General features: G+C 38.4%; 1 protein-coding gene across 26 annotated transcripts in view; it reads right to left on the reverse strand.

Moving 5' to 3' along the window:
• RNLS (renalase, FAD dependent amine oxidase) overlaps positions 1 to 13444 on the reverse strand; it is a 302134-nt gene that overhangs the window by 32889 nt on the left and 255801 nt on the right. For 2 of the 26 annotated variants that reach the window (XM_086379262.1, XM_086379267.1), the window contains exon 7: positions 11722 to 12672. The exons of 23 other annotated variants lie outside the window; for them this stretch is intronic. In XM_086379262.1, the coding sequence (XP_086235388.1) occupies positions 12661 to 12672 (12 nt within the window). In that variant the 3' untranslated portion in view covers positions 11722 to 12660. Of the gene's footprint in view, positions 1 to 11721; positions 12673 to 13444 lie in introns of those variants that run through there. One more of the 26 variants, XM_086379254.1, reaches the window with a different exon arrangement.

Below are 13444 nucleotides of genomic sequence, written 5' to 3' on the forward strand. Positions count from 1 at the left end.
CTCACTTCCACTGTATAATCATAAGGGATTTGATTTAGGTCATACCTGAATGGTCTACTGGTTTTCCCTACTTTCTTCAATTTAAGTCTGAATTTGGCAATAAGGAGTTCATGATCTGAGCCACAGTCAGCTCCTCGTCTTGTTTTTGCTGACTGGATAGAGGTTCTCTATCTTTGGCTGCAAAGAATATAATCAATCTGATTTTGTTGTTGACCATCTGGTGATGTTCATGTGTAAAGTCTTCTCTTGTGTTGTTGGACGAGGGTGTTTGCTATGACCAGTGCGTTCTCTTGGCAAAACGCTATTAGTCTTTGCCCTGCTTCACTCTGTACTCCAAGGCCAAATTTGCCTGTTACTCCAGGTATTTCTTGACTTCCTACTTTTGCATTCCAGTCCCCTATAATGAAAAGGACATCTTTTTTGGGTGTTAGTTCTAAAAGGTCTTGTAGGTCTTCATAGAACCGTTCAACTTCAGCTTCTTCAGCATTACTGGTTGGGGCATAGGCTTGGATCACCGTGATATTGAATGGTTTGCCTTGGAAACAAACAGAGATCATTCTGTTGTTTTTGAGATTGCATCCAAGTACTGCTTTTCGGACTCTTTTGTTGACCATGATGGCTACTCCATTTCTTCTAAGGGATTCCTGCCCACAGTATCTCAGATACCGTCAATTGGAAGAGGCACCAATATTTTAGATATATGAATGAGAAAATTAAAAGTGGTGTTAGCGTGAAATAAAATTTTATTTTATACTTACTAGAGAAGTTCTTTTAGAATTATCTACATGTAGATCTTTTGCAAATATAAAAAGGGAATAAGATAAGGAATAGATTGGTTAGCTTTCCCCAAAACTTCTTCATAATCAGAGTGGACTTTTGTGAAAAAATTCTTTCACTCAGGGTGTCAATGTCCATGCTCTTCCCCTCCCCCCAGTCAGTCCTCTGGGCTGCCTCGAGTGCTGGTCATGCAGCATTTCTCACAAGAGTAAACAGTCCACTAAATTGTCCTGGCTGGGGTTTTCCTCCAAGATGCTTGACACCTATTCTTCAAGTTCTGACTGTACTTTCTCAGTGGGAAAGAAAAGTTTTTAAGTAATCAGCAAGACACATATTCTTTTCCCAAATGGTCCTTCTCTAGTGGTTCAGATGGTGAAGAATCCACCTGCAATGTGGGCAGACCAGGGTTCGATCCCTGGGTCTGGAAGATCCCCTCAAGGAGAAATAGCAACACACTCCAGTATCCTTACCTGGAGAATCCCCATGGATAATGGAGCCTGGCGGGTCACAGTCCATGGGGTCACAAAGAATTGGGTAAGACTGAGCAACTAACACATTTCATGCTGATGTCAGTGGAAACGTGTGTTTACATGTTTATAGTGGTCATCCCCCTGCTGCACCACTAAAAATAACCAAGTTCACGTGTGTGAAAACTTCATCCTACCTGTCCCCTTGACGGCATCTTACAACTGAGGAAATACAGCAAATAGTAAATAGGGTAAGGGGAGCAGTATGGTGAAAACCCACTAGTTAGTAAAAGCATAACAAGTACAAAGATACTGAGTGCAGGATCCTTTAAGTAGAGCCTTTTCAGGTAAGCAGCATCTCAGTGCCAGAGCATCCAAGGTCTTCAGCACTGGTAGTTTAAACTCTCCAATTTCCCAATTCACCCAAATGAGCAGCCTCAGATGAAACTGACAGACACTGGTTATCACAGAATCAATTTGTTCATTTACAAAGGTAAATGTACCGATTCTAAAACTGAGCCTGGTTGTCTTCCCAGACCGTTCATCTTAGTAGGCTAATTTCCTCAACTGTGTCATAGATTATGGGGGTGACACATGTGCGGCACCGCCTGACAGACATCACTAATCAACTGTGGCATTTCTTCTCCACTGAGCCCAGAAGTGGCTTCAGCATCCTTCTCACTTCATTGCTTCAGGCAGCCACTACCAGTCAATTGAATTTGGCACTCGAGAGGAATCCTATATACCAATTCTGGATTAGAAGATTACAGAGTAAACATGTAATTACAAATAAGAGAATTAAATATTCTTTACTGTTTTTTTTTCCTCTTTTCCCGTTAAGCCAGGAGAGTCCGATGCGCTCTTTGTCCAAAGCAGAGATACTTCAGTGCCAAGAATGAGAGTCACATCAGGAGCCATTTCCTCTAATGATGTTGGAAGTTCAATTCCAATTCCTTCTAATAACCTTCCAGTAACCTCCTAGACCATTGCCCTTTCGTGGGTCACATCAGGGCTTTGACTGCCATGTGAAAATAAAATACAGATATTTTGACTGCAAGATAGTTGTAGAAAACTACACAACCATACTTCTATAAAACTGTGCATTACTAGTATCAGGGCTTGTAGGAAAATAGGTTGGCATAGCCAGCTCAGAACCTAACCACTGAAAGCACTAACAAAAACAATCAAGTGAAGTGGCTAGCAATATGAACATTCTCCCAGACTCTGAGTCTTGGCACATTTATGCATCCTGAACTCTGGGGCTTATGTTTCCTCCTTTGAGATGTAGGTCCTGAAGGGAAGTTGCTTCTAAAAGAGACCAGTTTGACCAAAATTATTTGGCAAAACTAATACAATTATGTAAAGTTTAAAAATAAAATAAAATTTAAATAAATAAATAAAGAGAATCCCGCAAAAAAAAAAAAATCTCCAGGATACAGCCTTCTTCATTAGTCCATCATTTTAGCAAAGGGGAAATGTCTTTGTGGTTTTTCCATCAGTACTCCCACTTTTGCTGAAAAGCATAACTGCAAAATCCAGTGGTTCTTAAGGTCACTGTAGCTGCCACTATGGAACTAAAGGAAGATACTTCTGGAGATTTTCAGTTTTTTTCTTAAGGTTTTCCATATTTTCTGAGACTTTCTGTTTGCTTGTGAGAAAACATACCCCAATCACTTGAAAACATCAACATGTGCAAAACCAATATGATTTCCCTGTGATGCTACTGATCTCCTATTTCTCAATTGCATTCGAAAGAATTTACATTAAAAAACCCTCTGGAGTTATAAAGGACTGTAGGTAATTTTATTGCTTTCTTATGTTACTCTGTGTTCCTAAGGGTCACTTTATTTAACTTGGGTAAGCCTGAATTTTGACAGCAGATGGAGACTAAACCATCACCTGTGTTTTTGATACACACACTGTATCTTTTAATTGATTTTTAATCAATTTCGATGTGTGAGGGTGACTCCTTAAACTGTCCTTGGATGTCAAGAGAATCTTACTGTGTTCTAGTTGTAGGCTAACTTGATTGGGGCAGACTCCGAGTAATGATATCCTTGTGTTGGCATTTCCCCTGCCCATTGTGTGTGTGAGGTGCTGACCACACTGGTAACAGGAATAGCTAGGAGGCCTGAGATGGTATGGAGTTGATTCATACATTTCCTCATTTCCTCTGCTCTGTTGCCAGTGTCAACCTGAACCCCTGCCATGGTACATAAACAGCAGAAATTGAATATTTGGTTAACTTATTCTTTTATAGCCCCTATGCAATGCTCAAAGGTAGTGGTTCCCAAAAGTCAATCTATGGCAATAAGAGAAAAATAAGGAGAATTGTGAACTTTTTCATAGAGCAAAATGTATTCTATTTATAAATTGTTATGAGGTTCTATCTTTACTACATATTTTGGGGGGAGGGTTATTATTTTCATTAAATTCCTATAGCTATGTTTTGCTTTTTAAATTCTTAACTGCAGGATAAAAAGATAGCAATATTATACTGGTTCCCAAAGTATTCAGAAGAATTTTACTGGTCCATGGAATAAACACACTTGGAGCCAGTGCTCTGGGGAGAGGTGGTTGATGTGGCTCGGAGCAGAGTCTCTGTCAGCCTGAGGAATGTTTCCCATAAAAGGGGTGCTGGGGGGCAGCAAAGGTCAGTTTCAAAAAACCATCAATACTCTCAAGTTAACACTGGACAACCTTAGTTTGGACTTGCTGAGTGGATGAGTAATTTTAACAGATGGAATAAAACCTTGTGTAAAACTTATTTCCCAGAAACTTGCACAACCTCCCTATGATACAAATATTAATCAGGACAGACCTAGAATCTGGGTAAAACATTGTTTGTTTGTTTATCTGAAGTGAAATATTCAGGGAGTAACCATAAAAGGTGTGGAGAAAAGCAGGAACTGGGGGAGGAAGATTTAAACAAATGCGGAATAAATTCAAATTGTAAGCACCTAGAAGGTAAATGTGGTTTGTATTGATTCTCTGTTAACATCTCTCAATTCTCACCATATTCCCAAGGCATTGATTATAAACGTTTATCATATGCCTGTTTACAAAAACAGAGAGAAATGTAAATAAATGAAGGCGAGACCATAACTTACACTGATGTCAATGGAAATGCTTGTTTACATATTTATAGATGGGAAGCTAGTCCAGGTACTCTGAAAAAGATGAGACTTCAGTGTTATGTCAATAGTGAAAAATACTATTGACCCCCTAAGTAAATTTCTGTGATACAGGAAAGGGACATCTGAGAAATGAAAATCGAAATACAGACTTCCTTTTAACAGTACAGAATGTTTTCTATTGGCCAAATTAAAAATGTAATACGTTTATCCTTTTTTCTCTCTCTTTTTTAAAGTTCCTCTGGGGTTTGATAAAAAGGCAGTAAAATGTTAATTCCTCTTGATTCCTCTACACTTAACTCACCAAATTACAATTTGGTAAGAGATATCTGATGTTTAAAAAGTCTTCTGAGTCCTCAGAAACAGAGAGCTATGGGGACTGTGTTTTATTCATTTTTGTATTCCAGCATCTCCATTTACATCTTCTTTGTACATGGTGTTGAATTCAAAATTGCTCAAAGGCTCTACGCGCACGGGCCAACAAAAACCTAATTCAAATTTTGAAAGATTTAAATTCTCAGTGCTCAGGTGGTCTTTTAAATATGGTGGAGATTTTTCCTTTATGAAAATAATTTCCCTTGGTTTCTCAGTCTCTGAGTTTCTCTTTTACGTTCTATGTCATCGCACCTCCCCATTCTAACTCTGTCCTTGAGCAACTTCATTGTCCAGGAAACAAGTATTCTGATGTCTGTAATCTTTGTGCTAACACTTAGGTTGAAACTTCCAGAAAGCTGAATTCTCTACCGCTAGCTCACTTTTTGCAGAGTCCAGGCAAAGGCATGAGGAACACGTGAATCAGTCTGAATTTCAAAGAGGTAGCAAAGGTGGTTTCTTACCCAGATCTCACCCTCATCTTATAAAATGCCATTGCATAAAAAATACTTTGAAAGGGATGTAGAATGGAACTAGCTGAGTGTGCATGTGTGAATGTCTTTATGTGTGTATAATGGGATATATAGATGTTTGCCTTTATTTAAAAAGATGGAGACCACAGTGACCAATCCACGCTATTATCATAGTTTATAGCTAAACTGCAGTGAGCCTGCACAGACATAAAGTCTAAATAACCCTTTAAATATTTTTTTTCCCTCATGAGATGGTAAATACATTCTTAAAAGCTATAGATGTCATAGAGGAAAAAAAAAAAGCTACATTTTTTTTCTGGATGACCTAGCCAATTTTTATCTAATTTTTTTTTAAATCTTTTAAAAATTCTTTCTTAGGAGAATCAGCTCTCCATGTGCAGATTTTTTGTGGCGCAGCCAGATATTGCAGACATATGGGATATATCTGTTATATTCTTAAGAAAAGTGTTGATAAGAATTATTTCTAACCATATACTGCATAGTACGGAAGATAAGTGATACTCAGAACTGGGAAAATGATGATAAATTCAGGGTGCTGATACACCATTTAATCTATTTTTATATGCATTTCCTTAAAAAATATTGTACCTCTTTTGGCCACTGGTGTTTCAGGCTCTCAGATCTATCTTATACTATGCTCTAGTACTTAATATTCATAAAGAGCTTTATCAACACGGTGAATTCCTGCAGAGATGGTACATTTTTAATTGGTTCTTATGTGTTATGTGCATCATCTCATCTTGCCTGTGTTCTACTCATCTCTCCAGTGTTCTATTATATTTAATGGTGATTTCATAAACCCGTTTCTTTGTTGTGCTTTAGGGAAAGTCTTGCTTGTATTTTGGGATTCTGGCTACAGAGCTCTGTATCTGGTACACAGAGAGCTGCTGTAAAATTACTATTGGTTGGAATACTCTAGGTGTGAAGAAAGTGATGTGGTTTGGTCAATTCTCAGTGGAGCTTTTCTCTTTATTGGTATTTGTCTATTCTGTTTTAATAAACCATTGGGTAGATGCAGGCAGAATGTGCCACAAATCAATTATATGATCCATGCTGCAGCTTTAGTGCGCTCAAACTGCAAAGGACATACTTTGCTGAAATTGTATATTCAATTGCTGAAGTCTACATTGAATCCTTTCAGATCTATTCTGACTTTTAAAGTCCTGAAAACACTGGAGCAGTCTATTTTGACGAGGACTTGTTCAGAACAAGCACACAATAAAGAATGAGATACTGTTTTCTCTAGTACTGTAGCAGTAATAATAGACAAAACAACAGTCGTGGTACATTTCCCTTTAGAGTTTTTAATGTAATAGAAAATTATTTTGTCCTTCAGCAAGTTTTAGTACATTCATTCATTAGCTCTTCAAATATCTGCTGTGTTTGTAGTAGTTGCTGAGTGCTGTGTAAGGTGTGAGGATAGACAAACCAGTTCCAAGTTACAAGGCGATTTAATGGACTTGCATCCTTTTGTTTCATCTAAATAGAAATGCTGCATTGCTCTCTCTCAAATGATCCCATTGCTTAGGTTCCTAGGATGCAGAGGGCCCAGAATGCTTTCAGTTTTGAGTTGAGAAACTTAAAATCATCTTTCCTACTCAACTGAACCTAATCACCACTTCTCCTCCATTTAAATTAATAACTGCTTAATTTCCAACTAATTCAATCCTCCATCCCTTCTCCCATCCTTTTCTCCTTCTTCTTTTTCTTGACAACCCAGAAGTATGACCATAATTTCTCTCTGGTTCTCATTCATGCTGAATAAATCCCACAGCCTATTTTTTTGGGTTGAGCAATTATGGGGAAAATACTGCAGCCATTTTGACTTTTGCATCTAGAAAACAACCTTCTTTCTACTTTTAATACGGTGAAAATAAAAGGTTCAACGCTCGTGCTCCTAAGACAATAGCTGAGGATAAAGAAACAAGTGGATTTTAAAGTCAACTGAATTGAGGTACAATTCACAATACAGTAAAATTCACCCTTTTTATGTGTACTGTTGTATAAGTTGTGACAATATACCGAGTTGTGTAACTACCTCTATAAAACACTACAGAGAATGTTCTCATCAGTTTCCACCTAATTCCCCTGTGCCTCTTTGTGGCTAACACCATCCGGCCAATCAGAGCCCCGGCAACAGTGTTCTGTTCCTACAGCTTTGTCCATTCCAGAAAGTCCCACAAATATTTAGAATAATATAGTATGTGGCCTTTGATTCTGACTTTTTTCACTCAGATAATACTTCTGAGACTCACGCATGCCGCTGCAGATATTAGTAGTCCGTTGCATGTTATTACAGAGTAGTTTTGCATTTATGGATGTGCGACAGTTTGCTCATTTACCAGGTGATGGCTATTTGGGGTGTTTCCAGTCTGGGACTCTTATTATTAAAGTTGCTATAAATTCTTGTCTATATATGTTTTGATGTAGATTTATGACTTCATTTCTCTTGGGTTAATTCCTCAAAGTGGAGTTTCTGGGTCATATGGTAAGTGTATATTTAACTTTGTAAGGAACAGTGAAACTGTCTTCCTAAAGGGCTATGCCATGCTGCACTCCCATGGTGATCTGTGAGAATCACCACATCCGTGCCAGTATTTGGTATCTTCAGAGTTTTTGATATGAGGCATTCTACTACGTGTGGAGAAGGCAATGGCACCCCACTCCGGTACTCTTGCCTGGAAAATCCCATGGATGGAGGAGCCTGGTAGGCTGCAGTCCATGGGGTCGCTAAGAGTCGGACATGACTGAGCACTTCCCTTTCACTTTTCACTTTCATGCATTGGAGAAGGCAATGGCACCCCACTCCAGTACTCTTGCCTGGAAAATCCCATGGATGGAGGAGCCTGGTAGGCTGTAGTCCATGGGGTCGCACAGAGTCGGACAAGACTGAAGCGACTTAGCAGCAGCAGCAGCAGTAGGTGTGTCAGGGTATCTCATTGTCATTTACTTTGCATATCCCCAAGGACCAGTGATGTTTACCAGTAATGATATTTTTGTGTGCTTGCTTGTCATCCATATCTCTTCCTTGGTTTGTGGGTTTAAAATACATAACAAGAAATTTAGCATTAGTAATAGCCACTGGCAAACGTTAACCTGTTTTCTGTCTCTATGAATTTGCCTCTTCTGGATATTTCACATATATGGAATCATTCAAGAAGAGACCTTCATGTCTGGTTTCTTTCACTCAGTCTAATATTTTCACGGTTCATCCATGCTGAAGCACGTACCAACTTCACTGCTTTTCACAGCTGAATGATATTCCATCTTAGGGGTAAACCACACTTTGTTTTTCCATTCATCAGTTGATGGACATTTGGGTTGTTTCTACCTTTGGCTATTCTGAATAATGCTGCTGTGAATATTGTGCACACGGTTTTATTTGAACACATGTTCTCAGTTCTTTGGGGTATATATCTAGGATTGGAATAGCTTGATCAAATTATAATTTTACATTTATTTTATTGAGAAACTGCTAAACTGTTTTACACAGTAGCTAAACCATTTTATATTCCCATCAGCAAGGTATAAGTACTCCATTTTCTCTGCATCTTCACCAAAACTTAGTTTTCTGTTTAAAAAAAAATATAGCCATCATAGTGGATGTGAAATGGTATCTCATTTGGTTTTAATTTGCATTTCTCTAACTCAGCAGTAAAGAATCTGCCTGCCAATGCAGGAGACACAGGTTTGATCCCTGGGTCAGGAAGAACCCCTGGAGAAGGAAATGGCAACCCACTTCAGGACTCTTGCCTGGAAAATCCCATGGATAGAGTAGCCTGGTAGACTCCAGTCCATGGGGCTGCAAGAGTCGAACATGATTTAGTGACTAAACAACAAGAACAACAACAATTACTAAGGATATGGGATGTCTTTTGATGTGCTCATTGGCTATTTATATTTTTTGGGGGGAGAAATGTCTATTCAAGTCCTTTGCCCATTTTCAATAGGACTGTTTGACTTTTTGTTGTTAAGTTATTGAGTTTTTTGTATATTCTGAATAGTAGACACTTCTCAGATAAGTGATTCACAAATATTTTCTCCTGTCCTATGAACTGTCTTTTCACTTCCTTGCTAATCCTTCTATGCACACACAGTTTCAATTTTGATGAAGTCCAAATTTTCTACTTGTTTTTCTTATTATGATTTTGGTGTTATATCTAAGAAATCACTGTCAGATACAGTCGTAAAGATTTATCCCTATGTTTTCTTATAAGACTTTTATGATTTTAGTTTGTATAGTTATGTTTTCAATCCATATTAGGTGGATTTTGCATGTGGTGTGAGGTAAGGATCTAACTTCATTCTTTCATATTTGGATATCCTGTTGTTCCAGCACAATATGTTGAAGAGACTATTTGTTTCCCATTGAATGTTTTTAGGAACATTGTCAGAAATCAGCTCATCACAGGTATAGCATTTTTGGGCTCTCAATTCTATTCCATTGATTTATATGGCTATTCTTATATTATTACAATACTTTAATTATGGTAGCTTTGTATAATAGCAAGTTTGGAAATCAGAAAGTGTGAATCCTCCAGCTTTATTCTTTTTCAAGACTGTCTTGGCTATTTGGGGTCCCTTGCAACTCTGTATGAATTTTTGGATTAGCGTTTCCATTTCTGCAAAGGCCATTGGGATTTCGGTAGCAGCTTAGTTGCTAAGTTGTATCCAATTCTTGCAACCTCATGGACTGTAGCCTGTTAGGCTCCTCTGTCCATGAAGTTTTCCAGGCAAGAATACTGGGGTGTCATTTACGTCTCCAGGGATTTTGATAGAGACTGTAATAAATTTGTAGATCACTTATGGTAATACTGCCATTTAAAAATACTGAGTTTTATGATCTATGAACTTGGGATGGTTTTTATTTATTTAAGCCTTCTTTAATTTCTTTCAACAATGCTTTGTAGTTTTCACGCAGAACTCTTATGCCTCCATGGTTAAATTCACACCTCTTCTTCAATGAAGTAGCCTTTCAAATATTTTGCCCAGCTTTAAATAACAGGGCCATTTGTTTTCTAATTTCTAACTTGTGAGAATTCTTTATATATTCTGGATACCAATCTCTTATTAGATATATGTTTTTGCAAACATTTTCTCCAAGTCTGCAGCTTGTTTTGTCATTTCCTTAACAGTATCTTTCAAAGCATTTTAAGTTTTGATAAAGCATAATTTATCAATTTATTCTTTATGCTTTGTGCTTTGTGTATCCTAAGAAATGTTTGCCAAACCAAAGATCATTAAGATTTTCTCCTATGTTTTTATCTAGAAGTTTCATAGTTCGATGTTTTATAATGTTTTATATGGTCTATGATCTATTTTTAGTTAATTTTTGTATACAGTGTGAACCTTGAACGTTTTTACCTAAAGTGACATGTTCAATTTCTATTTTTCTGTTCACTCATTGCATTGTGTTAGGCAAAACTATCAATTTGAACTTCAGTTTCCTCATTTAAACAAAGATAGAAATATTTACTTTCTGATCTGTCAGAACTGTTGTGAAGATCAAATGAAAACAAGCATAAAATTACTTTCTAAACTCAGAGTATAAATGTTAACTATTATTATTTCTAACCTCAGCCAACAGAATGATGGCATAAAAAATGTGTCATAATTGGAAGAAAGCCAGATCTAAATTATCAGTAGTAGAGCGAGTGTTTAAAAACACTAACTTTTAGGCTGTCTTCATTTTTTTTTCATTGTTTTTCTATATTCTGTTCTGCAGTAGTGATCTCCACCATTCTGTCTTCCAGGTCACTCACCCACTCTTCTGCCTCAGTTATTCTGCTATTGATTCCTTCTAGTGCACTGCTCATCTCTGTTTGTTTGTTCTTTAATTTTTCCTAGGTCTTTGGTAAACATTTCTTGCATCTTTTCCATTCTTCTTCCGAGATCCTGGATCATCTTCACTATAACTATTCTGAATTCTTTTTCTGGAAGATTGCCTATCTTCACTTCACTTAGTTGTTTTTCTGGGGTTTTTACTTGTCCCTTCATCTGGGACATGACTCTCTGCTTTTTCATTCTGATTACCTGTCCGTGATGTGGTTTTCATTCTAGCTGCTGTGAGACTGTGGTTCTTCTTGCTTCTTCTGGCTGCCCTAAAAAACACTAACTTTTAAGTAGACCTGTGTTGGAATTTCATTTTTGCCACTTCCTAGTGGAAGAGCCTCATAAAGGGCTCTGTGCTCTCAACTTCTTAACTTTCTGACCTTTGCAATTGGGAAGGAGTAAAGACTCTGATGCTGGGAGGGACTGGGGGCAGGAGGAAAGGGGTACGACAGAGGATGAGATGGCTGGATGGCATAACCGACTCGATGGATGTGAGTTTGAGTGAACTCCAGAAGTTGGTGATGGACAGGGAGGCCTGGCGAGCTGCGATTCATGGGGTTGCAAAGAGTCGGACACAACTGAGCGACTGAACTGAACTGAAAAACCTCCATGGGGTGGAGATGAAGTGAGTTACACACAGAGTAGGGGATTGATAAATGGTATTTGAGAAAGAGAGGGAGAGAATGATTATGCATGTACACTAATAAAATGATAATGCAGACTGTCATAGTTTATATGAATGTTATAACAGTTGATGGCAGTTCAGTTTAGTCGCTGTCGTGTACGACTCTTCTTGATACCATGAACTGCAGCATGCCAGGCCTCTCTGTCCATCACCAACTTCTGGAGTTTACTCAAACTCATGTCCATTGAGTAAGTGATGCCATCCAACCATCTCATCCTCTGTCGTCCCCTTCTCCTCCTGCCCTCAAGCTTTCTCAGCATCAGGGTCTTTTCAAATGAGTCAGCTCTTCGCATGGGTGGCCAAAGTATTGGAGTTTCAGCTTCAGCATCAGTCCTTCCAATGAATACCCAGGACTGATCTCCTTTAGGATGGACTGGTTGGATCTCCTTGCAGACCAAGGGACTCTCAAGAGTCTTCTTCAACACCACAATTCAAAAGCATCAATTCTTTGGTGCTCAGCTTTCTTTATAGTCAAACTCTCACATCCATACGTGACTACTGGAAAAACCATAGCTTTGATTAGATGGACCTTTGTTGGCAAAGTGCTTAATATGTTGTCTGGGTTGGTCATAACTTTTCTTCAAAGGAGCAAGTGTCTTAATCTCATGCCTACTGTCACCATCTGCAATGATTTTGGAGCCCCCAAAATAAAGTCTGGCACTGTTTCCACTCTTTCCCCATCTATTTCCCATGAAGTGATGGGACCAGATGCCATGATCTTCGTTTTCTGAATGTTGAGTTTTAAGCCAACTTTTTCACTCTCCTCTTTCACTTTCATCAAGAGGCTCTTTAGTCCTTCACTTTCGGCATAAGGGTGGTGTCATCTGCATATCTGAGGTTATTGATATTTCTCCCAGCAATCTTGATTCCAGCTTGTGCTTCATCTAGTCCAGCGTTTCTCATGATGTACTCTGCATATAAGTTAAATAAGCAGGGTGACAATACACAGCCTTAACGTACTCCTTTTCCTATTTGGAACCAGTGTGTTGTTCCATGTCCAGTTCTAACTGTTGCTTCCTGACCTGCATACAGATTTCTCAAGAGGCAGGTCAGGTGGTCTGGTATTCCCATCTCTTTAAGGCAAGATCAAGGTAAAAAGCAAGAATGTGTCCTGTACTGTCTTGGAACTGGGAAAGTGTACACATTGTTAGAACATCATTCTAATATCATTTCCTTTGCCTCTCTGGCTTCATCTTGTAGGATTTAGCTCAGGTGACATTTTCTTCTAAGAAGGTATTTACTACCATTTTCTCCTCAAATCTGCTCTGTGTTCACACAATACATTGTTTTTCCTTTTCTTAGAAGAAAATGCACCATACAATGATTATCTGCTTATTGGTCAGTCTTGCTGATTATATGGGAAAGTCTTTGAATGAACGGAGCTGTCTTTGAGTCTATAGAATCCAGTATAATGTCTGGCATACAGTAGAAACCAATTGCTGACATTGTTGAAAGTCATTCAATCATGTCCAACTCTTTGTGACCCCATGAACTATATAGTCCATGGAATTCGCCAGGTCAGAATACTGGAGTGGGTAGCCTTTCCTTTCTCCAGGGGATCTTCCCAACCCAGGGATAGAACCTAGGTTTCTCACATTGCAGGCAGATTCTTTACCAGCTGAGCCACAAGGGAAGCCCAAGAAACTCAATAAATGTCAGCTAAATGAAAAGCTGAATATATAT

This window comes from Bos grunniens, chromosome 26 (genome assembly GCF_055505025.1).
Source record: "Bos grunniens cultivar Pamir isolate PY7600 chromosome 26, Bosgru_T2T1.0, whole genome shotgun sequence".
Classification (NCBI taxonomy): Eukaryota; Metazoa; Chordata; class Mammalia; order Artiodactyla; family Bovidae; genus Bos; species Bos grunniens.